Consider the following 21,674-nt stretch of genomic DNA (forward strand, 5'->3'; position numbering starts at 1 on the left):
GCTCAGTAGTTGTGGCTCACGGGCCTATTGCTCCGCGGCATGTGAGATCTTCGCAGACCAGGGCTCGAACCCGTGTCCCCTGCATCGGCAGGCAGATTCTCAACCACTGTGCCACCAGGGAAGCCCTATCTTTTTTCTTGAGTTTAATTATTTGCAGATTGAGTACCCTCGACAGGTCAACAACTACACCAGTCTCTGGAGACATAGAAATGGATCAAAACTAAAAACATACAATTTCTTTGTTCAAAGTACTGAGATTCTAGTGTGAGAATTACAACAGTGAACTGCAAATGACTGTAGAAATTATACTGATGACTTGTTGTGACATTCTGAGAGTGCAGGCACTCCTAAAGACTCTGTGGTAGAGACTGTGCTGCTGACCAAATACAGCAGGCAGCGTCTCATAGCCTCCCTCTGTGGTCATGTGACTGTTTCTAGCCAATGAGCCATCAGTGGAAGTGACTTATGACACTTTCAGGCTTGGTTTTTAATCATCTCCTAATTGCACTACTCCATAACCATTTCCCTCGTGTCTGTCTGGAAAGGAGCTCCCTCCCTGCAAGGTAACCTTGGGAAATGATGGGTTAATGATGGCAGAGTCTTCATGAGGCTGCTCTTCAAATGACCTTCACTTTAGACTGACTGTTACATGAGAAGAAAGGAACTTTTGCTACATTTGAGAAGTTATTCATTTTGAGTTTATTTTTTGCACCTGTTAGCCTTCCCCACTGATAGCATTATAAACCATAGTTTCTTTTCTTTAAGTAAAATTAATTTCTTTCCTTTCAAGCCATCTGCTGAAATCTCAGATGTCAAAGGAACGTATTATTTAATTCCCCATATCTGCACCGAAACTGATGAGCTCTTCTGTAGAAAAATAACACAAGAAAACAGATGGTTCCTGTTATAAATTCCCTTGCGTTTTCCTCTTCTAATTTAAAGGCTTCATTATTTGTTTCACTTGACATGAATGTGCTATTACTATTTATTAACATTGTAGTACAAGTGTGGAGACCAAATCGTTCACTGGTCATGTGACTTATTAAAAGCCATATTGCCAGAAAGGGGTGGCTTTCAGATTTGAACTGCAGCACCCAATCTAGACACAAATGCCCAAAGAAAAGGACAAAATATTCCAAAATATCTAAATGTTCCTTAGAAAGGGACTTCCCTGGTAGTCCAGTGGGTGTGATTCTGTGCTCCCAATGCAGGGGGCCTGGGTTCAGTCCCTGGTCGGGGAACTAGATCCCACATGCATGCTGCAACTAAGAGTTCACATGCCGCAACTAAAGATACCGCATGATGCAACTAAGACCCGGCACGGCCGAAAAAATAAAAAAATGTTCTTTAGAAAAAGCGAAAAAGAAATAGACATACACAATCATATTTGGTCTCAGTTTTTCTTGATTTCCAATTCATGCTGCTAGGAGAAAACACTGAATTTTATTTCGTTACTGCTATCTTAGTTCCTTAAGGCTTAAAACTTAAGCATGCTTGGGTCATAACTGAGAATTTTAATGGTAATAATGCAATATTTTTTCAGTCTTTCTCCCTGGGTAGCATACAGGTTCAAGGAGAAGCATAAAGTCATCCCTGCATTCAACAAATATTTGTTGAGCATCTATCACAGGTCAGCTGCCGTTTTAGGCACTGGGGGTGTATTGGTTAACAAAGCAGGGCCTCTGATCATTTCTCTGTCCTGTTGCAAATTACACCTGATATGAAGTGTCTGCCTGCTCTGATGGTGTGTGTGGTCTGTTCCATCATGACTGTTATGGTCTGGGGCTTTCTCTCTGCTGGCTTTTCTCTTTACCCCTCTCTCTCTCTTTAAGGCTTTATTACTTTAGAGCAGTTTTAGGTTGACACCAAAGTTGAGAGAAAGGTACAGAGATTTTCCATATACTCCCTGAACCCACATGTGCAGACCCTCCCCCATTAACACCATCCCTCATGAGAATGGTACATCTGTTACAATTGATGAACCTACACTGACACATCATAATCACCCAAAGTCCAAGGTTTACATTAGGGTTCACTCTTGGTGTTGTACATTCTTTGGGTTTGGGGAAAATGTATAATGACATATATCCATCATTATATATTTACAGAATATTATTATATTATAGTTACATATATCTGTATTATACAGAATATTTTTACTGCCCTAAAAATTCTCTGTGTTCCACCTATTCATTCCCGCTACCAGACCTCTGGCAACCACTAATCTTTTTCTTTCTTTTTTTTTTAAGCAGATATTCTTTTTTTTTTTTTTTTTTTTTTTTGCGGTACGTGGGCCTCTCACTGCTGTGGCCTCTCCCGCTGCGGAGCACAGGCTCTGGACGTGCAGGCTCAGCGGCCATGGCTCACGGGCCCAGCCGCTCCGCGGCATGTGGGATCCTCCCGGACCGGGGCACGAACCCGTGTCCCCTGCATCGGCAGGCGGACTCTCAACCACTGTGCCACCAGGGAAGCCCCAGACATTCATTTTTAATTATTATTTATTTATTTATTCAATTTTGGCTGTTTTGGGTCTTCGTTTCTGTGCGAGGACTTTCTCCAGTTGCGGCAAGTGGGGGCCACTCTCCATCGCGGTGCACGGGCCTCTCACTATCGTCGGCTCTCTTGTTGTGGAGCACAGGCTCCAGACGCGCAGGCTCAGCAGTTGTGGCTCACAGGCCCAGTTGCTCTGCAGCATGTGGGATCTTCCCAGACCATGGCTCGAACCCGTGTCCCCTGCATCGGCAGGCAGACTCTGAACCACTGCACCACCAGGGAAGCCCAACCACTGATCTTTTTACTGTCTTCATAGATTTGTCTTTTTTCAGAATGTCATATAGCTGGAGTCATACTGTACGTGGCCTTTTCAGATTGGCTTCTTTCACTTAATAATGTACATTTAACGTTCCTCCATGTCTTTTCATAACTTGGTAGCTCATTTCTTTTTGACACTGAATAATATTCCATTTTCTGGATGTACCACAGTTTATTTTTCCATTCACATACTGGGGGACATTTTGGTTGCTTCTAAATTTTGACAGTTACGAAAAACATCAGTAAACATCTGGGTGCAGGATTTTGTGTGGACAGAAGCTTTCAGCTTCTTTGTTTAAATACCAAGGTGCACAATTGCTGCATCATACGGTAAGAGTATTTTTAGTTTTGTAAGAAACTCCAACCTCTTCCAAAGCGGCTGTGCCGTTTTGCATTCTCATCAGCAGTGCGTGAGCGTTTCTGTTGCTCTGCATCCGTGTCAGCGTTTGGTGTTGTCAGCGTTCCAGAGTTTGGCTGTTCTAATAGGTATGTAGTGGTCTTCATGTCTTTTTTGTCTGTTTTGTTCAACAGTGTATCTCAAACACCTGGATCATTATCTGACAGTAATTGCACAATAAGTATTTGTTGAATTAAGGAATGATTTACATACTGCCTCTCTACTCAGATGCCACCCAAGGAGAAAATGAGGAGAAAGGGACGGGAGAAAAAGCAGTGAAGGAATAAGTCATTTGTAGTGGTTGGTCCTTTGTAGACTTTTCCGTCAATGATACTTTGCTTATTGCTTTGTAGACTTGTCATATAGTTGCCGCCTGTACTTTTGGCAATTACCGAAAATCTCTAGAGGAGGTTCACAAAATCGACACTGACAGCCTCCAGGCATACGTTTGCAGAAGAGATACAAATCACAAGGCAGAGACTGGCAAAATATTTTTCTGGTGAGAATTTATGAAATATTCTTACTTCCATTTCTGGATGTTGCATCTCAGTGTAACAAGATTTCCTGGAAGTTGTATAGATTATTTGGAACCTAAAACTCTAACACGAAGGTCTTCTTCCAAAGCAAAAGTCTATGCTTCTTCTGCCTAGACTATTTTGTGGTTAGTTATTTTAAACTGCAGAATGTATCTGTTAATAAAACAAGAATGCACCTGGGGTTTTTAGAAAGGTTTCCTTCATTTAGATAAAAGCACTTTGAAAGGTAATACAGTCGATACTATCAGTTTCTCCCCCATTTTGGGTAAGGAAGAAAGTCTGAATCTGCAGGCCATCCAAAGCAGAGAGGAGGAGAAGTGCTTCCCCAGAGTCATACATACACACCTGCATCTCTTCCTTCCATGTCTGCACTCCTGAGCAGGGAGGGTCTGGGAAAGGAGGAACACCTTCCCCCAGAGGTATTGCTTTGTTGTACAGCTTCTTCTAAAGATCGCTGGAGGTGGGACTAGAGACACTAAAGCCTGACATTTTACCCTTCTCAATTTATTCACCTCTAGGGCTTATACTCTCAACTGTTGCCTAACTTATCTTTCTTTTCTATGGTTATGGACCTTTCTTACTTAATATTCATTCTCTTGCGCTTAACTTTGGCTCATAGTAAAACTCCAAGCTCACCCTTCCCAGCCTAACCCTTAGTACATAAAGAGAAGTGTTTTATATTTAGAAAAAAGGATTTCCTCCCTCAATAGAAGTCAAATTTTCTATGCTAGTATGTCTATAAGCACTCAAAACCTTTTAAAACATAGAACAAATGAAATGACCCCTTTGTTCTTAATTGTATAAATTTACCCTTCTATTAAACTAGTCAATCAGAAGAGCAAGGTTTATTGAGAATGAAAAGATATTGGCTTCATATCTCAAAAATATGATCCCTGTAATATTAATAACAAAGGAAAGACATGAAAAGATGGATAAAAAACCTAGGTGGTTGTATAAAGAACTATATCCATGCAAAAATTTGGAGAAGATTGTTATAAAATATGGACAGTAGGATAAATTATCAAGGAGGAGTACCATAAAATAAATAAGTTGAAGAGATAAAATCTGAAAAAGCAAACAAGAATTAGGAGCAACTTTCAGAAGTCATAAAAGGAAATAGAAAACTATTATTTTTAAGTGCCAGGGTAGGATGTGTTATTGCAATTTTAGAAGTCAGGAAGTCAGTAAATTCTGGTAGTAATTTTTGCAATACCAGCTCCCCATAAAATTCTTTTAACAGCCCCACAGGTTGTATAAGCTATCTTATAATAAAAAGTTAAATTAATGAGAAGTATAGACTATCGTTTTCACATCTATTATACAGTGCCTACCTGTTACTTATTTTCTGGTTTAGATTATATTAAAGGTCCTATTATTTCTGGTATACAAAATGTATGTACTTAACTATGACTCCAGTTACACAGATGAAGAATGAAACCACAATTTGGGCAATAAAGTTTTTTTTCCAATTGTAATGTAATACTTTAGGTATTATTCAGTTATTTCAAAAAAGTGACTTACTGCTTGTTCTAGAAACTAAACTGAATGAGATGAATCTTCAGTGGCCCAAATACCTAATTTATTAAGTTAAAATGTTATATAACCACATAGAAATGTTTCTAACATTCACAGTTAGAGACATCCTAACATATTAAAAATGATTACAATCAGTTTGGCATCTTACACTTTCACAGTATATAAGGCAGCTTATAAATGTATGATAGCTTTGTTTTATGAATTTAACCTGCAGTTAAGGAAGTCAACATGCTGGCCTTAAAAAAAAAATCCTGCATTTTTTTTCCTTTTTAAAACTCAACACAAATCTTTAAGACTTTCACGTGGTTTGACTTTAATTTTATATAGCAATATTTATTGCCTATTCAGTGTGTCCTTTTATCTTTGATACTGTGATGATGTTTAATCAAGATATATTGAATTGGAACAGAGACATCAAAACTTTTTGATAGTTCGGCAAATTGCCTGAATTGTCTTGGATCAGTTCTGTGAGTTCATGCAGGATTGCATGTTGCTATGTCAGACAATCCATTTTTCACCCACACAACTAAATTTTACATAGATTCACTATTCTTTGAATTTTAATGTGTCAGTAATTCAAACTCGGTTTTGAATATTTTCTGACATCAGCTGCTATCAAGTGGATGAAACAAGGAAGCTAAGCTGATTTTCACAAATGACACTTCTTCAGTGACTCCAATAAGACAGTAACTTACCTGTCTTTTGCCTTAACAGTTATCTATTGGTAAGTGGTAAATTTGATATATGTGTGGCAGGAGGAACAAGAATTTAAATGCTTAACAGAGTTATAAGCCCCATCTGCCGAATACCAAGAAAGAAATGCTAAATGAATAACCGTGTTAATATAGTAACTTATAGGAATCTGAAGAAAGCCAATTCTAATCATCCTATGAGCATATAAAAGGAAGGTTTGTTAAGCAACAGATTCAGTGTCAAATTACATTATCGGAAGATGATTATCACTAAAGAACATTTAAGGGAATCCATTGGGGCCACAAAGAGAAAGGGATATCCCTGACTGAAGTGCTTTTTGGTTGTTTCAGTCTGAGGAAGGGCATGGTATCAAAGAAGAGGAAATATAAATTTGATGAGAAGTTAGGTTGCTATCATGGCACCAGACACTCCAGCCTTTACTGAGATAATATTACCTGTGAAAAGAACAAGAGTGAAAAGTGAAAAGCTTGCCCTAATATCCCTTAACATGGGGCATGGGAAGTAAGAAGAGCGGGGAGGGTGGAGAAACTAGGAGCCTGAGACACAGAATGCTTCCTGTCCAGACAATGTACAAAGGTCTTCTGTTTAACACAATATTGCATTTTATTTACTTTACGTCATTCGAACATTGATTTCCAGCTTTGCTTCCTAAATTACGGTTGGTGCTTTAAATTAAGAACAGTGAAGTTATGAAAGTCTTTTTCTTAATGATAATATGTACTGAAGGGAAGTGAAGTTGAAAAGCAAAATGTATTTCAATGTGGTGAGCATGGGTGTGTGTAATCTACTGAAAAATAAACTGAAATTTCACTTGTAATTGTAATCCCTTCTACAAAGGAAAATGTGCCTTTTGAAAGACATAACACATCTATTTGATGTGGTACTCATTTGAGAATTAAGATATCTGAGTTTCCTCCATTTTAAGGTTATTTAACTTTCCTAGTATTTCATTTCCCTACTAGTAAACCGAAGAAGATAATATTTTCACCTCTTGGAAACATTGTAAGGGTACACTTTTTTCCCTGACACAACACAAAATGTTTTGAGAAATAATTTGAGAAATGTTCAAGTGGTTACTATTGATTATTCCTTTTTCTTTACACTTCAAGTGCATTTCAATTCTTTAATCTACTGGAAATGTGGTAGACTGCTTTCATTTCCATTACAGATCTCAAATTCATTCCTTTTCCATTGTGGTTTCTCTTGTTTCCAAGCCAGTTGAATATTCCCTCTCTACTATTCAAAACCCAACTCTGAATTACCCTCTCATGAGGGGTATGCTTCATGCAAAACTTTTGAACATATATGTAGGAACAGGACTCTGATGTATGGACAGTTCTTCAACTTTACTTCAATTTTCCTTTTATTTTCATTGACAGTAAAATTTTCTGGAGAGTACAATCAAGATAATGTATTCATAGAAATAACATTAATAGAAGCTAGGTCATAAATGAGAACAGTCATAATAACAACGATCTCCCTTTCCAAGGCATTCCACACAGAGAGATAACAGCACAATAAATAAAGAATTTGCCGTTTGTCACACAACAAGTAAAACAGACTTGCAATAACAAAAACTGTAAACTTATAAATGTTCTTATACTAAAAATAAAAGCAAAAATATGAGATCATGCACTAGAGACAAAAGCTAAGAGTGAAGAGTTATAGCAAAAAACATTACAAAAAATAAACATGTTCAAGTATTGTGAGAGGAGAGGGGAAGATTCAAATAGAAGAGTTTCAGGATAAATCAATTATATTTACTACCCTGGGAGGGACACCGACATAATTGTTTTTGTCCATTAATACTTTAGGCTATTAAAATACACACTGTTATCCATTTAAAAGACAGATTCCATTTCCTTGGGGCACCTCTCATATTACAAGGATGGAATAAAATTCATTGTTTACCTTGATTATAAATAGATGATAATACTTTAGGAGAAATATTCTCAAGAACAGGTCAGTGTGATGCCCTGGAGTAGTAGGAGCCTGGGAGTGAGAAAACGGATTCTAGTCCTGTTGTTTTACGCCATTGTCTGTGAAAGATACTTCCCAGTCCTGAAATAAAATTTCACCTCATGTTTCAATTTTACAGTAAGAGTTGAACTACCAGAACGAGTAGAGACCAGTAAAAATAATAACAACGACAATAATAAAAGAGTTAAACATTTTTCTTGATGCTTTTTTAAAAAAGTTAAAGAAAAAAGAACCTGGATCACTTAATAGAACTAAGAATTGAATAATGCTTTAGTGGGATTGTTCCTTCAGCATAACAATTTCTTCCCCAACATAACTAATCTAAGCAGTGCCTTTATACTTTGTGGTTGAATATTATATCAGGTTTGAACAGTGGCTAGTTTCTCTACATGATTAGGAGACGCATGTTTGTCATGGGAGTAAAAAAATAAAATTTGTTAAATTACACATAAATATAAGGTACAAATGTATTTTTAAAATACAGATTAAGATAATCACACTTGCATCGTGTACATACGAAAATACAGTATTTAATATTCAATATACACAGACACATTTATGATAAATGCAACTATGTGGCAATGCCAGTTCTTTCAGGGTTTTCGCTGTCCCCTGTTTCCACAGATATGGAAACAAAAATGCTTTGCTATCATTTCCTAGCTCTGGCGGACATCTTGAAGCAGTTTGTTAATCTCAGCCACTAGCTCACTGGCATCCATGAGTTCATGTTTGCCATCACCGAGGTGGCTGAGCACGTTGTCGAAATCATCCTCTTCATAATTTTCAGGGATCTCCTCCATGGCCGGCAACCATTTTGAAGAAGGCTGCACACTGGAATGAGTTCCAAGTGGGGGGCCAGAGTTGGTGGTGGGGTTTTGAAAATGCGTACTGGCCGCCCAGGCCGCCACCCCTTGTGGGTAACCCACAGTCTTGGCTGACAAAGGTCCCTTCCGGCGTTCCAGAGAGTTGGATCGATCCATCTCACTGCACTCAGAATAGGTGTCCAGGGAAGGGGGTAAGAGGCGCTGGAACACATTGCTCATTTCCGAGAGCAGAGAGGACGTGCTGGTATCCCCAGAGTCCTCATCGTTTGGGGAGTCCTTCCCAAAAGTGGAAAAACTCTTCTTCTTCTCACCAGAATCTACTGGCTGGGTGTCATCCTCGAGACTCAGATGCGGATGTTGCTGCTGAGGCTGTGCTGGGAATTCTTCCCCCGGAATGAACATGTTACTCCTATAATCAGAGGAAGGTGAGGGCAGAGGTGGCATCCAGCACTGGTCAGAGTGTCCCAGGACCCTGCACTCTTCCGTGCACAGCCTCATAGCTGTACTCAAGGAAAGCAGTGGGGATTCGTTATTATACTTCGTGTGACTCAAAATAATAGAAAAAATTATCATTTTATCTTTTTAAAACATCGAATAAGACAATTTTAAACTATGACCATGATACTAACCCATTATTATACATATGAGGTGGACTACAGTTACAACTTTGATTTGACTGCTGGTTTTATGAACCTGGGATATATATATATATTTTTGTCTCTCAGATAAGCAAAGGAGGGTTATGACTCATGTACTTCTCAGGGATATCGTCTGCTACTCATGTAATGAGAAAATGGATTGGCAACTTACTAATGAAGAAGTTTGGAAAAGAGCTAAGGTGTGGGTGATGAAATATTTGCTGAACATAAACTCTATAAAAACCCAGAGCTGTAAGGGGAAATCCATAACTTTAGAATGCCACCAGATAAACCTTGCATAATACCATTGAGTACCTTCCAGATATTGAGGTCTATCTGACCTATTTTACTTTTAATGGAGGCATTGAGAATATAATAAGCTATCAGGTAATTATACTTATCAATCTCTCTTACAAGTATGCTGGATTATTTATCGACTTGTTCCTTAAAACAGCAGTGCAAATTATCCTCAAATACCAGGCATCTGCAGTTACCCTGTTAAGAAGTCTTTTAGAGGTTTGAAATTCAAAGAGTTGGAAAAGTCATCAAAAGATGAAGAATATGAAAAACCATTGGTTAGTTCTTCCAGATGTTATGATGCACTGTTGGAATGTGAGTGGTTACACTCTTAGAAAATAATCGATGATATGAGAAAAGCAGAAGAATGAAGAGGGTAAAACTCTAAATTTGGCAAATGTGATAACTAAACTACAGAACCACCAAGAAATGTGGAGATGTAAAACATACTCCACAAACCGTCCATCTTTTTCAGTGACAGCTTAGGTCTCTTCAATATCATGACTTCATTTGAGAGCAAATGACCGAATTCAGAAAATGCAAAGTAATTATCTTAGATTTGAATGAAAATTGGATTGATATCAGCCATACTTACATATTCAGAGCTAATTCTGTAGATCTGGCTGCTTAAGAAAGATTTCTCTTCCTCCCAAGTTATTGCTTAAAAAAAAGGCTGACTCTTGAACAATGCCAAATCCCTGGTCAGGGGAAGCTAGCTGTCCAGTATGCTTATTGGTGTACCCACAGCACCTGGGAAAGGTCTAAAGTGTCTGCATAGAGTAGGCATTCACTACATATTTTCTAATCATCAGGGAAATGCAAATCGAAAAGCACAATAAGCAATCACCTCAAACCAGTTTTCTTACAGGATGGCTGTAATAAAACACAAACCAAAAAACCCAAACAATAACAAGTGAGGGGGAGGTGAGGAAAACTTGGGAACCCTTGTACACTGTTGTGGGGAATGTAAAATGGTGCAACCACTATGGAAAATAATATGGAGGTTACTCAAAAAATAAAAAAGAGAACTACCATATGAGCCAGTAATCCCATCTTTGGATATTTATCCAAAAGAATTGAAATCAGGATCTCGAAGAGATTAGCATTCTTCTGTTCACTACAGCACTGTTCACAATAAGCAAGATGTGAAAACAACCTGAATGTCCACTGAATGTTTAATGGAAATGTAGTATATGCATACAATGGAATATTATTCCACCTTAAAAAAGAAGAAAACTCTAATATGTGATAATGTGGACGAATCTTGAGGACATTAAGCTTAGCGAAATAAGCTAGTCACAGGAGGACAGATAACTGCGTGATTCCCTGTATATGAGGCATCTAGAATGGTCAAACTCATAGAATCCAGGAGTGAAATGGTGGTTAGCAGGGATTAGGGAGAGGGGGGAATGGGGAATTGCTGATTAACAGGCATATATTTTCAGTTCAGCAAGATTAAGTTCAAGAGCTCCGCTGTACAACACCGTACCTGCGGTTAATGATACTGTATTGTACAGTTAAAACTTTGTTAGCAGGGTAGATCCCGTATTTACTGTTCTTATGCCTTAAAACAAAATTTTGGAAAAGATTTATGCACAAAAAAGAAAAGTGAAGAATAAATGTTGCCTTTCAGGAAAGGAGAAGTAAAGGACTTTGTTCAAAGGTGTGGAAGTCACTGCTTTTCATCATTTGAGCCTTGAAGATAATTCTGTCGTTATACCTCATCCATTCTGGGCCTCAATTTTTAATAGAGAAGGGGTAAGTTGAGGGACAAAAATGAGAGCTAGAACTGTGAGAAGAAACGTCTGCTTGCCAGGAAGGCTAGAAATTCAAAGTAGGGAAGATGCCGGGTAGTGTGAATGCCAATCCCATGGGAATCACAAGGGCATGAGAGAGAGACAGCAATATTGAGAATCCTTGTGTCATTTTGCTATGAAGAAGGGTTAAATTTAAACAAGCAAGAATAAAAAGATGTTTAGATGTGCTGACTTAATGCATTATTACTCTTTGGAAATATTTACCAACTATCGTTGTTCATCATTTAAATGTGGACAAAACCAAAATGTGTTGAAAGTAACTGGAATACCTTCATAGCAGTGAGGTTTTCTAAGTGCTGAAATAACTATCAAAGTGGTAATGAATTTTTTTTCCCTAATTCCCTGAGTCTCTGAATTTGGAAAGAAGACCTGTCCATATTGTCTTACTCACATCCTTTTAGAAGGAAGGGGAACAGATCTGATGACACCTCTTCATTTGTTTTCTGGTCTTTAATTCTGTGGGAAGGACTTAATTGTTTGATTGGCTTTGTTTTGTTTTAATGTTTAATGACAGGGGGAAAAGGGAAAAATTACACAAGCTTCTAAGAATTCTGAGCATGATCAACTTTCTAGAGAGCTGAACATAATGAAAATAACCATCAGTACCATCTGGGTGATTCAAACAGTTCATATTAAAAATAAATTTGGTCATAGGAGTTTTTAGACAGGGAATGCTATTTTATAACTTCACAGTAAATAAATGGGGCTTTAGTAATAAAAAAGTTAATTAACATAAAATTTTAAAATTCAAAAAATATGAAAAATTGATGAATAAAGACTAATGGAGAGAAGGAGGGCCAAAATAATAGAGATGGAAGAGCAGTGACACAGAAGAGGGCATTTCTTAATTTCATTGGTATTTTCAACCATTTTCCTGAGACTCAACTGTTCGAAATCATCCTCAATGTACATGTAACTTAGTGCCACAGATGTTCCACACCGTATCCAATGAACCAGAGCTTGTTGGCTAGTGGTGCAAGTGGCCAACCTTCCTGTTGCTCCTTGAAAACTCTGTCAGGTGGTTAAATTTCCTCTGGAAAGGGAAAGTCATGGAGAAATAGAGAACTCTTTTTTCCCACAGCACGATGGCCAATTTTGCCCCTGTGCTAGACCTTATAGGTAGGGCAGGAAGCAAGCATGGGACATAAGGAGAAAAACATATGCCTAACATCTATCAAGCCATTAGTCATTGAGTAATCAATCGATTATCTATTAAGAGCCTGCCATATGTAAAGTGCTATGATAGCTTCCTGCCCTCAAATGGCTTCTGGTATAAGAATAATCAAGTGTTACAAATGCGGTCATAAATGCCCAGTTAACGTGCCAAACTATACGATGATGAGGACATGTTAAAAAAAGAAAATACTGTACGATGTCACTTATATGTGGAATCTAAAAAACTACAACAAACTAGTGACTATAACAAAAAAGAAGCAGACTCACGGAGGTAGAGAACAAGCTAGTGGTTAACAGTGGAGAGGGAAGTGGGGAGAGGCATGATAGGGGTAAGGGATTAAGTGGTACAAACAGGTATAAAATAAATAAGCTACAAGGATATATTGTACAGCACAGGGAATACAGCCAATATTCTATAATAACTGTAAATGGAGTATAACCTTTAAAAATTGGGAATCACTATATTGTACGTCTATAACTTATATAATATTGTACAGCAACTCTACTTCAGTAAAAATAAAATTTAAAAAAAGAAAAGAAAAAAGAGTAGAGGCGGATGCTGAAGTAGTTAAAGAAAGAGCAACCTGAAACAAACTTTGAGAGATGAATAGAAGACAAAGTGAAGAGAAGCCAGTTTTTCAGGTAGAAAGGTGACATGAGCAAAGGATTGGTGTGTTACGTGAAGAGATGGCTCTGCCTATTGCAAAAGATACCAAAAAAAAAAAAAAGTTAATAAGCTAGAAGTGGATTTTATTGGCCTTGGAATGCCCAGATAAATAGCTGAATTAGGTGTTTCCAGGCAACAAAAGTCAATTATTGCTTTTGAAACAAAAAGTATAAATTAAAATGTTCTGAAAAAGTTGTTCAAGCTGTATGAAAGAAAGATTTGGCAAGGAAAGAAGCTACTGGAGAGTGAATATCAATTCATGTGCTGGTACAGAAAACCAGCCATGGAAGAAAGGCCGGAAGTAGGATACCAGCCATGAGAATGATGAGGACATAGAATTAAAGACAAATGTTTGAATTAAGTAATCGCAGATGACACAATGATAAAAAAATGGAATGCGCCCAGTCAAGGAGGAGTATCACAAGAACATCCTGGTGCAGCTACACTTTGGGAAAAGCGAGATTTTGCAAGCGTGTGTATGTAGTGTTGTGGTTCAAAGTTGACTGAGTAAGGAAGAAAGTATGTTGACAAACGTGAGCCAACAGACAAAAATGTGCGCTGACTTTACTGCTCAGAATGCAGGATCCTCCTGTGGGAATTAATAGCATGAATGACCAGAAATGACCCTGTTGGCAGGCAGAGCAACATAACATCATCTATATTGGATCACAGTCTAATGCAGGAAAAACATCGTTGGAATAAGACACTGAAGTTCTAAAAATATTCATGCTTTAGAAACACTGTGCTGATTTCCGTTAATGGCATTCAGATGTGGACTTACTTTTTCTACTGTTTTTTTTTCTACTTGGGATATTTCCTGGGAATATAAAGTTTACAAATCACAAATTTTACACCCTAATGCGCCAGAATATGGGTGATGCATCATCAGAATGTTGTTCATAATTAAGGGATGGTTATCTTTGTACAGATATTTGATTATGCACATTTCTAATAGCCAACCATGCATAAAGCTTAAGATATTTTATGGATCATTGGTGATTTCCTGGTGCTCTATGCCTCTAGAATACTTTCTACAACACCCCACATAGAGACAGGTTGCTAGTCAGGCAGAAGTGTATGTACTCTGATACAATCTATGGCAGTACGACACCATACCCCAGCTCTCCCACCACACACGCCCAGATGAAGTATGATTGTGTAAATATGGAATTTTTTTGTAAAGAATCGTCTATATAGTCACTGGTGTTGGTGATAATATAACGGTGAGCCTCTAACTTTGAAAAGAAATGTAACTTAGGAGGAGACTCAAGTTACTCACTAAATAAGACTCACTATTACCTAGAGTTTATCAATGTCTACCTGTTGTTTCCCAGATGTCTTTATTCTTTAACATTTATTTTAATTACTTTAATTCAAGCATTAGGTAACTCTCCTGCCGTGAACATAGCTGGTGGTGGTAACTTTGAAAATATAGGCTAGAGTGAAAGAGGCGTCGTGCCCTTTTTTAAAAAATTAGACCATGATTAGCTATTGAATTATACAATCTCAGAATTATAAAAGGACTTAAGGTATAATTTAGGCTCAGAAATGGCAAGGTTATCTAAGTAGGAGCAGTTATTCTCCTTTTAACTATACTGATAGAATTGTGTCAATGAGTCAACTTTCTACCATTGAAAAAATAACATATATAATGAGATAATTGATATTATACCCATGATGTTATGTTTTATGAAATAATGTAATTTGGGAAATCATCTTATTCAAAATTAGGGATCAGTATTCAAAATTAGAGTTCTATCAGGATCACAGAATCATAGAAACTCAGCCCGCTCTTTCATTTCATGGGTAAGATAAAACTGTTTCTCTTTGAGCACGTTGTCTTAGGCCATAGGTATTCCACTAGGTTTTCAAGGATTTCTCTTTAAATGGGTCTAGGGAGTCTATGCATTAAAAAAAGAAAAAGACACCATGGGTGACTGTAAGTATCTGAGCTCTCAGTGTACATTGATTATAGCCCTTCATGCCACTAGAAGTCCTTCCCATACATTCATCCTGCCAGAAATGCAGTATCTATTACGGTAATAGCATAATTAAATAAGCAGCATTTAATAGGTTACAGACAGTAGTACTGTAAAACTTTAGAATGTAAGAACATGACATTCAACATACTACAAAAAAAAAAAACCTGTTACTTTATATTATTCTTGATAGATTAGTGTTTAATGAGTAGAGGGATAGGTTCAAATCTCACCTCTATCATGTACAAATTGCTTGATTTTGGATATTTTTTTTTAACTTTTATAAGCTTCAGTTTTCAAATCTAAAAAGAAAATATGAACACTACTGTTATTACCGCCACCATTAATTCCTGTGTCAAAGTGTTGCAAGAGGTTGTTCAGGTATAGAATTCCTCATGGGCCCAGAGTAAGTACTAGGGCGTCGCTGGTAACCACTGCTGCGACTGCTAGGACTAATATTAATACTGCTGCAGCTACTGCCGCCAGTACTACTCCAGTTTACGAGAGAGAGAGTTCCTATGTACTGATTTCCACTGAATTTCTCTGGCTCTCTGAAGCTCTCCCATGTCTATTTCCTAAACTCTCTTATTTATCTGTACTTAGACAGCAGTTGTTCCACGGACTCAGCAAGGTAATATAGTTTTGTTCTGCCTTTCTTTCATTTATCACTTCACTTATTCATTTGTCAGGTGACAGTTATTTGATCAACATTCCGTGGAATTTAGAAACATAAGTAGCCAAAGGAATATGTTTCTAAGGGTTGATATATTGTTACAGTCTTTAGTGACAGGGTTGCTACAGTGATGCAGTCAGTATTTACTCTGCGGGATCTGAGAGTTTCTACTGCACGATGAGAGAGAAGGGAGTCTAAGGAAAACATAGCTCGTAACTTAATAGGGTCTCCTCCATCTAGCTGTGTAGTTATAAATTCCCCTCTTGGACTTCTGTTCCTCTTCCATTTACAGTGGACACATAAAATGAAAGGTGGCAAAATTATTCCATGCCTACCACCTACAAAGATGCATTCTTTCTCCTATTTTTAGTGATTAAAGTGTACCATTCTCTGGTGTATTTTAATCTCTGATTATGCGAGTTGGTTCCCATCACAGGAAATGTGTCCTCCAAATTATAGTCCAGTTCACCACTAGGCACCAAAACAGGCTCTCTGAATAAAAACAACCACCCAGTAATTTTACAGAGTTGCTCAAGAGTGTCTTATGGCGGTAGTAGATGGGGTAGAGAGAGGAGGGGAGTGGGGTCGTTTTCTCTCCTCCTCTCCCCACTCCTTCCTTCTTGTCCTCTTAAGCTCTCCTGCTTATTCCCTTTCTCTACCAACTGTTTACTATGAATTTTAATTAAACAATTTAAAATTGTTTCAGTCTATGTTCACGGCTAATGGTGTGTGTATTACAGATACTTCAGTGCAAAGAACAAAGGAGAAATAAAAGCACGGGAGAAATTGCTCACTTCCCTGGTGTAGTCGATCTGAAAATAAGGATTTATCTATCACCACGCTCTTACCTGCTGGAATTCTTCCATCTGTAAGAAACAGGTCGCTGAATCCTTCGCCCAGCAACCTGTCTATTGGAGAATCTCGCCCCAAATCATAATCACTGTCTCCTGCTTCACTGTCACCACGGCCACTGTCTTTCAAGCTAAATTTGTCCATGTCTTGAAGGGCATATCTAGAAAGAGAAATCAGAGAAAGTATAGTTTTTAGTCTTCAGCATTCGTGTTATCTGAGACTTAATAGGTAGCACAAGGGTAATTCATACCTATAGCTCCTGGAATATTTGTTTCCTCGAAAACTTGGCCTTGGTTGATATTGTCCCTGGTGAAGCATTGAAAGAAGCTGGGAGACCTGCTGGAAACGAAACAGACAGTACTGATTCCTGGAAACAAATCCCCCAGTACTCAAAAGCTTGAAGCAAGCAAATACAGTTACTCACTAGTTCATGCTAATTGTCTAATTCTGTCTTCTAACACTATCTCCGTTTTAAAGATTTACATATGCTGGACTCTGAAGGACCATGTAGCCAGCCACCAAACAGAACTGAAGCACATCCCCGAGAAATGTGGATGCTCTCGTACAGCTGACATTCTCTGTTTGAAAGAGGACTCCTTTATAGAAAACTGATTGATTCCTTCTATCTTATAGTTCAGATTCAAGTGATCAGTTATAAAAATGCATGGAAAATGCTGTAAAATACATTCTAACACAGGTAGTTAAAATAATGTCAGAAACGTTTCAAAAGCTGAACAAATACACATGCACTGAGATGGGATTTTGGAGACCCCAGTTTTTTATTTTTCTTAGAGACCACAACTACTGAGAATATAGCAAGCCTGTTTATTTCTAGCTTGAAGTATCATAATCTGAGGATAAGGGGACTCTAATTAGATAGTCCTTTGCTAGCTTCACATTTACTTTTCAATATTACACATGGTACATGCAAGTAAATTCTTTATGAAAAACTTAAGACAGTATGTAAAAGGTGTGTATACTTGCTGTACCTACATAACGTAACTGGTATCCTATTTAATTTGCATATCTTTAGTATTGTTACTTAGTAATGGAAACGTTTAAGAACTAACACATACACAACTTCTGATCACTAACAGCTGACTTCGTCAGTGAATAGGTGGAGGGTATGATCTTACCTCAACAGCAGGGGTGGCATGGGTGAGTTCTAATGAGAAATTCTCTGGCACGTGGTTCGATGAGATTGTCACCAAACTGTTGAGGGACTGGTGACTGTTGTGACTCTGCCGGCTGCCCATTTGCCCTCTTTCTAAGGTAGGAGATGAAGAAGGAGATGGTCTGTGATGAGATCTGATGGGCAGAGTGCCGTTGACGGTAGGCACCAATGTGATGTCCCCTTTGTGGATCTGCCTGGAGGGTCTTTTTGGGTGATGCTGGTAAGTTGATTCCGCTACCCTGCAGTTGTAGGATCTAGTGTCTTTCTTTTCTCGGTTACACCTGGTTGCAAACAGCACCATAATAACCAACAACACTGCACAAATTGCTCCTAAGGAAATAATTATAATCATGGAGACATCCAAGGACGCCTGGCTTACTGAGGTCATTGCTGTACTTGTCACTGACTCTGCATATTCAAAGATCATACACTTCAGAAGGACTTTGGTATGCAGCTGAGGATTGCCTTTGTCCTGGATGACAACTGAGAGCTCCCATTCTGTGTAGGGAACAGATTCCATGCTGACGTTGGTATGGATGTCACATGATCGTGGATCAATTACAAAGATATTCTCCTCATTACCTGCTACTATGGAGCAGCTGAGTTCAGCATTCACACCAGAGTCTCTGTCCATTGCCCTTATTCTTGTGACATGAAAGCCGCTTTCAGCCCCTTTGGGGATGGAGATTTCTGCGGTATTATTGCGCAGTGCCGGTCCTATAACCACAGGGATGTTGTCATTTTCATCAATGATGGTGAGCACAACTGTGGTATTGCTTACGAGTTGCTTTGGACTTCCACCATCTCTTGCTTCGACCACAAAAGTGATCTGACTCACTTCCTCATGATCAAAGATTCTGAGGGCATAGATGGCGCCATTAGATGGGTCAATGGTTACATATGTAGTTATGGAACTTCCCAGGATAAAACTCTCCAAAATGGTATATGTAACTTGCCCATTTTCTCCAAGATCGGGATCTGTGGCTGTAACGGTGGTGATATATGCCCCTGGCGAGTTATTCTCTGAGATTGCAAATTCGTATCGACTTCTCTGGAAGTGGGGCGGATTGTCATTTATATCATTGATTTGAACAGTAAAATGTTTTACTGTTGAGAGACTGGGTGTCCCCTTGTCCTCAGCGATTACAGTCAAACTGTATTCGGACCTCTTTTCTCTATCCAGCGTGGCATTTGTCAAGATTAAATAATTGTTTTCGTAAGTCTTCTGAAGTTTAAAGTGACCATGTCCGTGAAGCCTACAAACTATTTCTCCATTCAGCCCAGAATCCTTGTCCTGAACCCTGACCAAGGCAACAAATGTGTCAATAGGATCCCCTTCAAAAATATAAGATATTTCTTCTTTTCCGGGGGACATGAGGTTTATGTTAATTTCAGGTTTATTGTCATTAACATCCACAACCTTAATTATAATTTTGCAATGAGCTGGGATTGAATTTGGACCCAAATCCTGAGCCTGAACATCAATCTCATAGGATTTGGTGATTTCATAATCCACTGGCTTGAAAAGAGTCAAATGTCCTCTTTCTGAATCAATCTTAAAAGTCTCTATAATTTTGGGAGACACATGACTGCTGAAGGAATAGACAATTTTCCCATTAGCGCCCTCATCTGGATCAGTGGCGTTCAGATCTAGCAGCAAAGTGCCAATGGGGGAGTTTTCTAAGAGCTGTATTATATAAGACTGCTGCTCAAAAGCAGGGCTGTTGTCATTAGAGTCTGAAATGCTGATTTTTAGTATGGATGAGCCAGACCTCTGAGGCACCCCCATGTCCGAGGCGGTGAGCTGAAGCTCATAGCTCGACTTCAGCTCCCGATCCAGCTCTCTAACCACTATGAGTTCTGCATACTTCGCTCCATCCGTCCTAGTCTGAACCTCGATATTAAAGAAATCATTGGCAGAGAGAGAGTACGTGTGGAGGGAGTTTTCCCCAACATCCGGATCAAATGCACTGTCCAAAGGGATCCGCGTCCCAACTGCTGCACTCTCTGATATCTCAATCGGTATGAGAGGTCTTGAAAACTGGGGAGAATTGTCATTAATATCCAGCACTTCAACTTCAATATGGAAAAGCTGCAGATGCTCAGTGGGTAGAGTGATCACATCAAACTCTATGGAACAGTTCAAGTTTTTCTGGCATAGTTGTTCGCGGTCAATTTTTGCCCCAATGCTGATTTCCCCGCTATCCTCATTGACCACGAGTAGAGGAGAATTTCCCCTTTGCATGGCTCGGAAGCGAACGGTAGAAGGATTAGGTAGCTTAACTAAAACATCAGCCACATCCTCTGATAGTCTTGCAATTACCGATCCAACCCTCTGCTCCTCGTAAATCCTGTACTTCAAATTCTTGCCCAGTACATCGGAGTTGAAAGATACCACCAGGAGTGCAAAAACAAATCTAAAGTGCATTTTAGCATTCATTTGGTACATCGGTCAGTTTTATGAGATTCCTCTCACAGAGCAAGTTAAAACAGCAAAGCAATTCCCTCAGCTTCCTTTGGCAACTTAAAGCTAGGCTACATTTGGTACTCGAAACTTGAAAGCGTCTCTTAATAACACAGCACAGCAATTAACAGCTCGCAAACTTTTGTTTTATACACACCGTGTCACGACTTCCAGATATAATCGGCATGGAGTCCAGTCCTTGCATTTGTGCGGCTGTTTGTCCTCTTGGCAGGCGAAAGAGTGTCACGTCCGCGTTTTCCCCCTTGTGCAGTCGGCGTCCATCTATCGCAGGGCGCCGGCGGAGGCTGCAGTGGCTCTTTCCCCAGCGATTCTTTCTCCTTTTCTCCGCTCGGCTGCAGACCAAGCGCCCGCGATTGCTGACTCCAGTCTAAGATCTGTACAACTTCACTTCAACTCAGACAAAGCTCTCTTGCCCCGCGTGCGTTGAATCGCTTCCAGCCAATCAGCGTGCTTCCAAATCAGAAGCCGATGGAGTCCGCAAAGCGAAGGCAGGGCGGATGGGTGGGAGAGGGAGGGAGACGGAGCGAGACGAAGGAGGAGGGTCCGAGAGGCTCCCTCCCTCCACCCCTCCCCTCCCCTGCCCCCCTCCGTACCCCGCGTTCACTTTCTCTGAGCGTGCCACGACAAAGGAGAGACAAATTACAGAAGACAAACTTTAAATCAACTTCTGGTCGCCTTTATTTATATGGCATTTTAAATTGGCCTGGTTTTCTTAATTGCCCTTTCTTCTTCCACAAACATGCAATCATCTTGCTTTTCATAGTCCTTAAGTACTGGTTTAACTTAAAATACCTCTAAGTGCATTTTGTTGGTGGAGGAATTTAATAAAATGTGAAAACTTGCTTCTAATTAGGCTTCTCAGCCCGCCTCCTTCCCCTCCCCCTCTGTAAATACTTGGGGCTTTCTCCTGTGAGCACAAGCAGATTTTCTTGGGGCTCTGTTTTAAAGAGCAGAACAAGAAAAGAGGTTTCATTTTCTGTTTTTCTTTCATCTTTATTCCTTGAAGATAAGAAAGGGGCTATTTTCCACTCTTGATTTCTCTTAATTAGCAAGATTTAAAGGAACACCAAAGCATTTGAAACTAATTAACAATAGAGTTCTACCTCATAACACTTCCT

The 21,674-nt window shown here is 39.0% G+C and overlaps 1 protein-coding gene across 3 annotated transcripts; it reads right to left on the reverse strand.

Moving 5' to 3' along the window:
* Positions 1-7,339: 7,339 nt before the first annotated feature.
* Positions 7,340-20,685, reverse strand: PCDH18 (protocadherin 18). Of its 3 annotated transcripts, none has more exons than XM_060148717.1 (4): positions 18,034-20,685; positions 17,148-17,233; positions 16,894-17,057; positions 7,340-9,298 (listed from the first exon to the last, which is right to left on the reverse strand). In XM_060148717.1, the coding sequence occupies exons 1-4, from the start codon at positions 20,518-20,520 to the stop codon at positions 8,631-8,633; spliced, it is 3,405 nt and encodes a 1,134-aa protein (XP_060004700.1). In that variant the 5' UTR covers positions 20,521-20,685; the 3' UTR covers positions 7,340-8,630. The 3 variants fall into 3 exon arrangements, with proteins under 3 accessions (XP_060004700.1, XP_060004698.1, XP_060004701.1); XM_060148715.1 differs by having other exon boundaries at positions 17,148-17,236; XM_060148718.1 differs by having other exon boundaries at positions 8,996-9,207; positions 17,148-17,236.
* Positions 20,686-21,674: the final 989 nt, after the last annotated feature.

Source organism: Lagenorhynchus albirostris, chromosome 4 (genome assembly GCF_949774975.1).
Source record: "Lagenorhynchus albirostris chromosome 4, mLagAlb1.1, whole genome shotgun sequence".
Classification (NCBI taxonomy): Eukaryota; Metazoa; Chordata; class Mammalia; order Artiodactyla; family Delphinidae; genus Lagenorhynchus; species Lagenorhynchus albirostris.

What these genes read in the sequence shown, in the direction of transcription:
- PCDH18 (XM_060148715.1), bottom strand. Translation starts at nt 20,520, where the DNA reads ATGTACCAAATGAATGCTAAAATGCACTTTAGATTTGTTTTTGCACTC. An exon ending in ATGCCACCCCTGCTGTTGAG is followed by an intron (nt 17,237 to 18,033) that starts GTAAGATCATAC and finishes TTTCGTTTCCAG; the next exon opens with CAGGTCTCCCAGCTTCTTTC. An exon ending in AGATGGAAGAATTCCAGCAG is followed by an intron (nt 9,299 to 16,893) that starts GTAAGAGCGTGG and finishes CCTTGAGTACAG; the next exon opens with CTATGAGGCTGTGCACGGAA.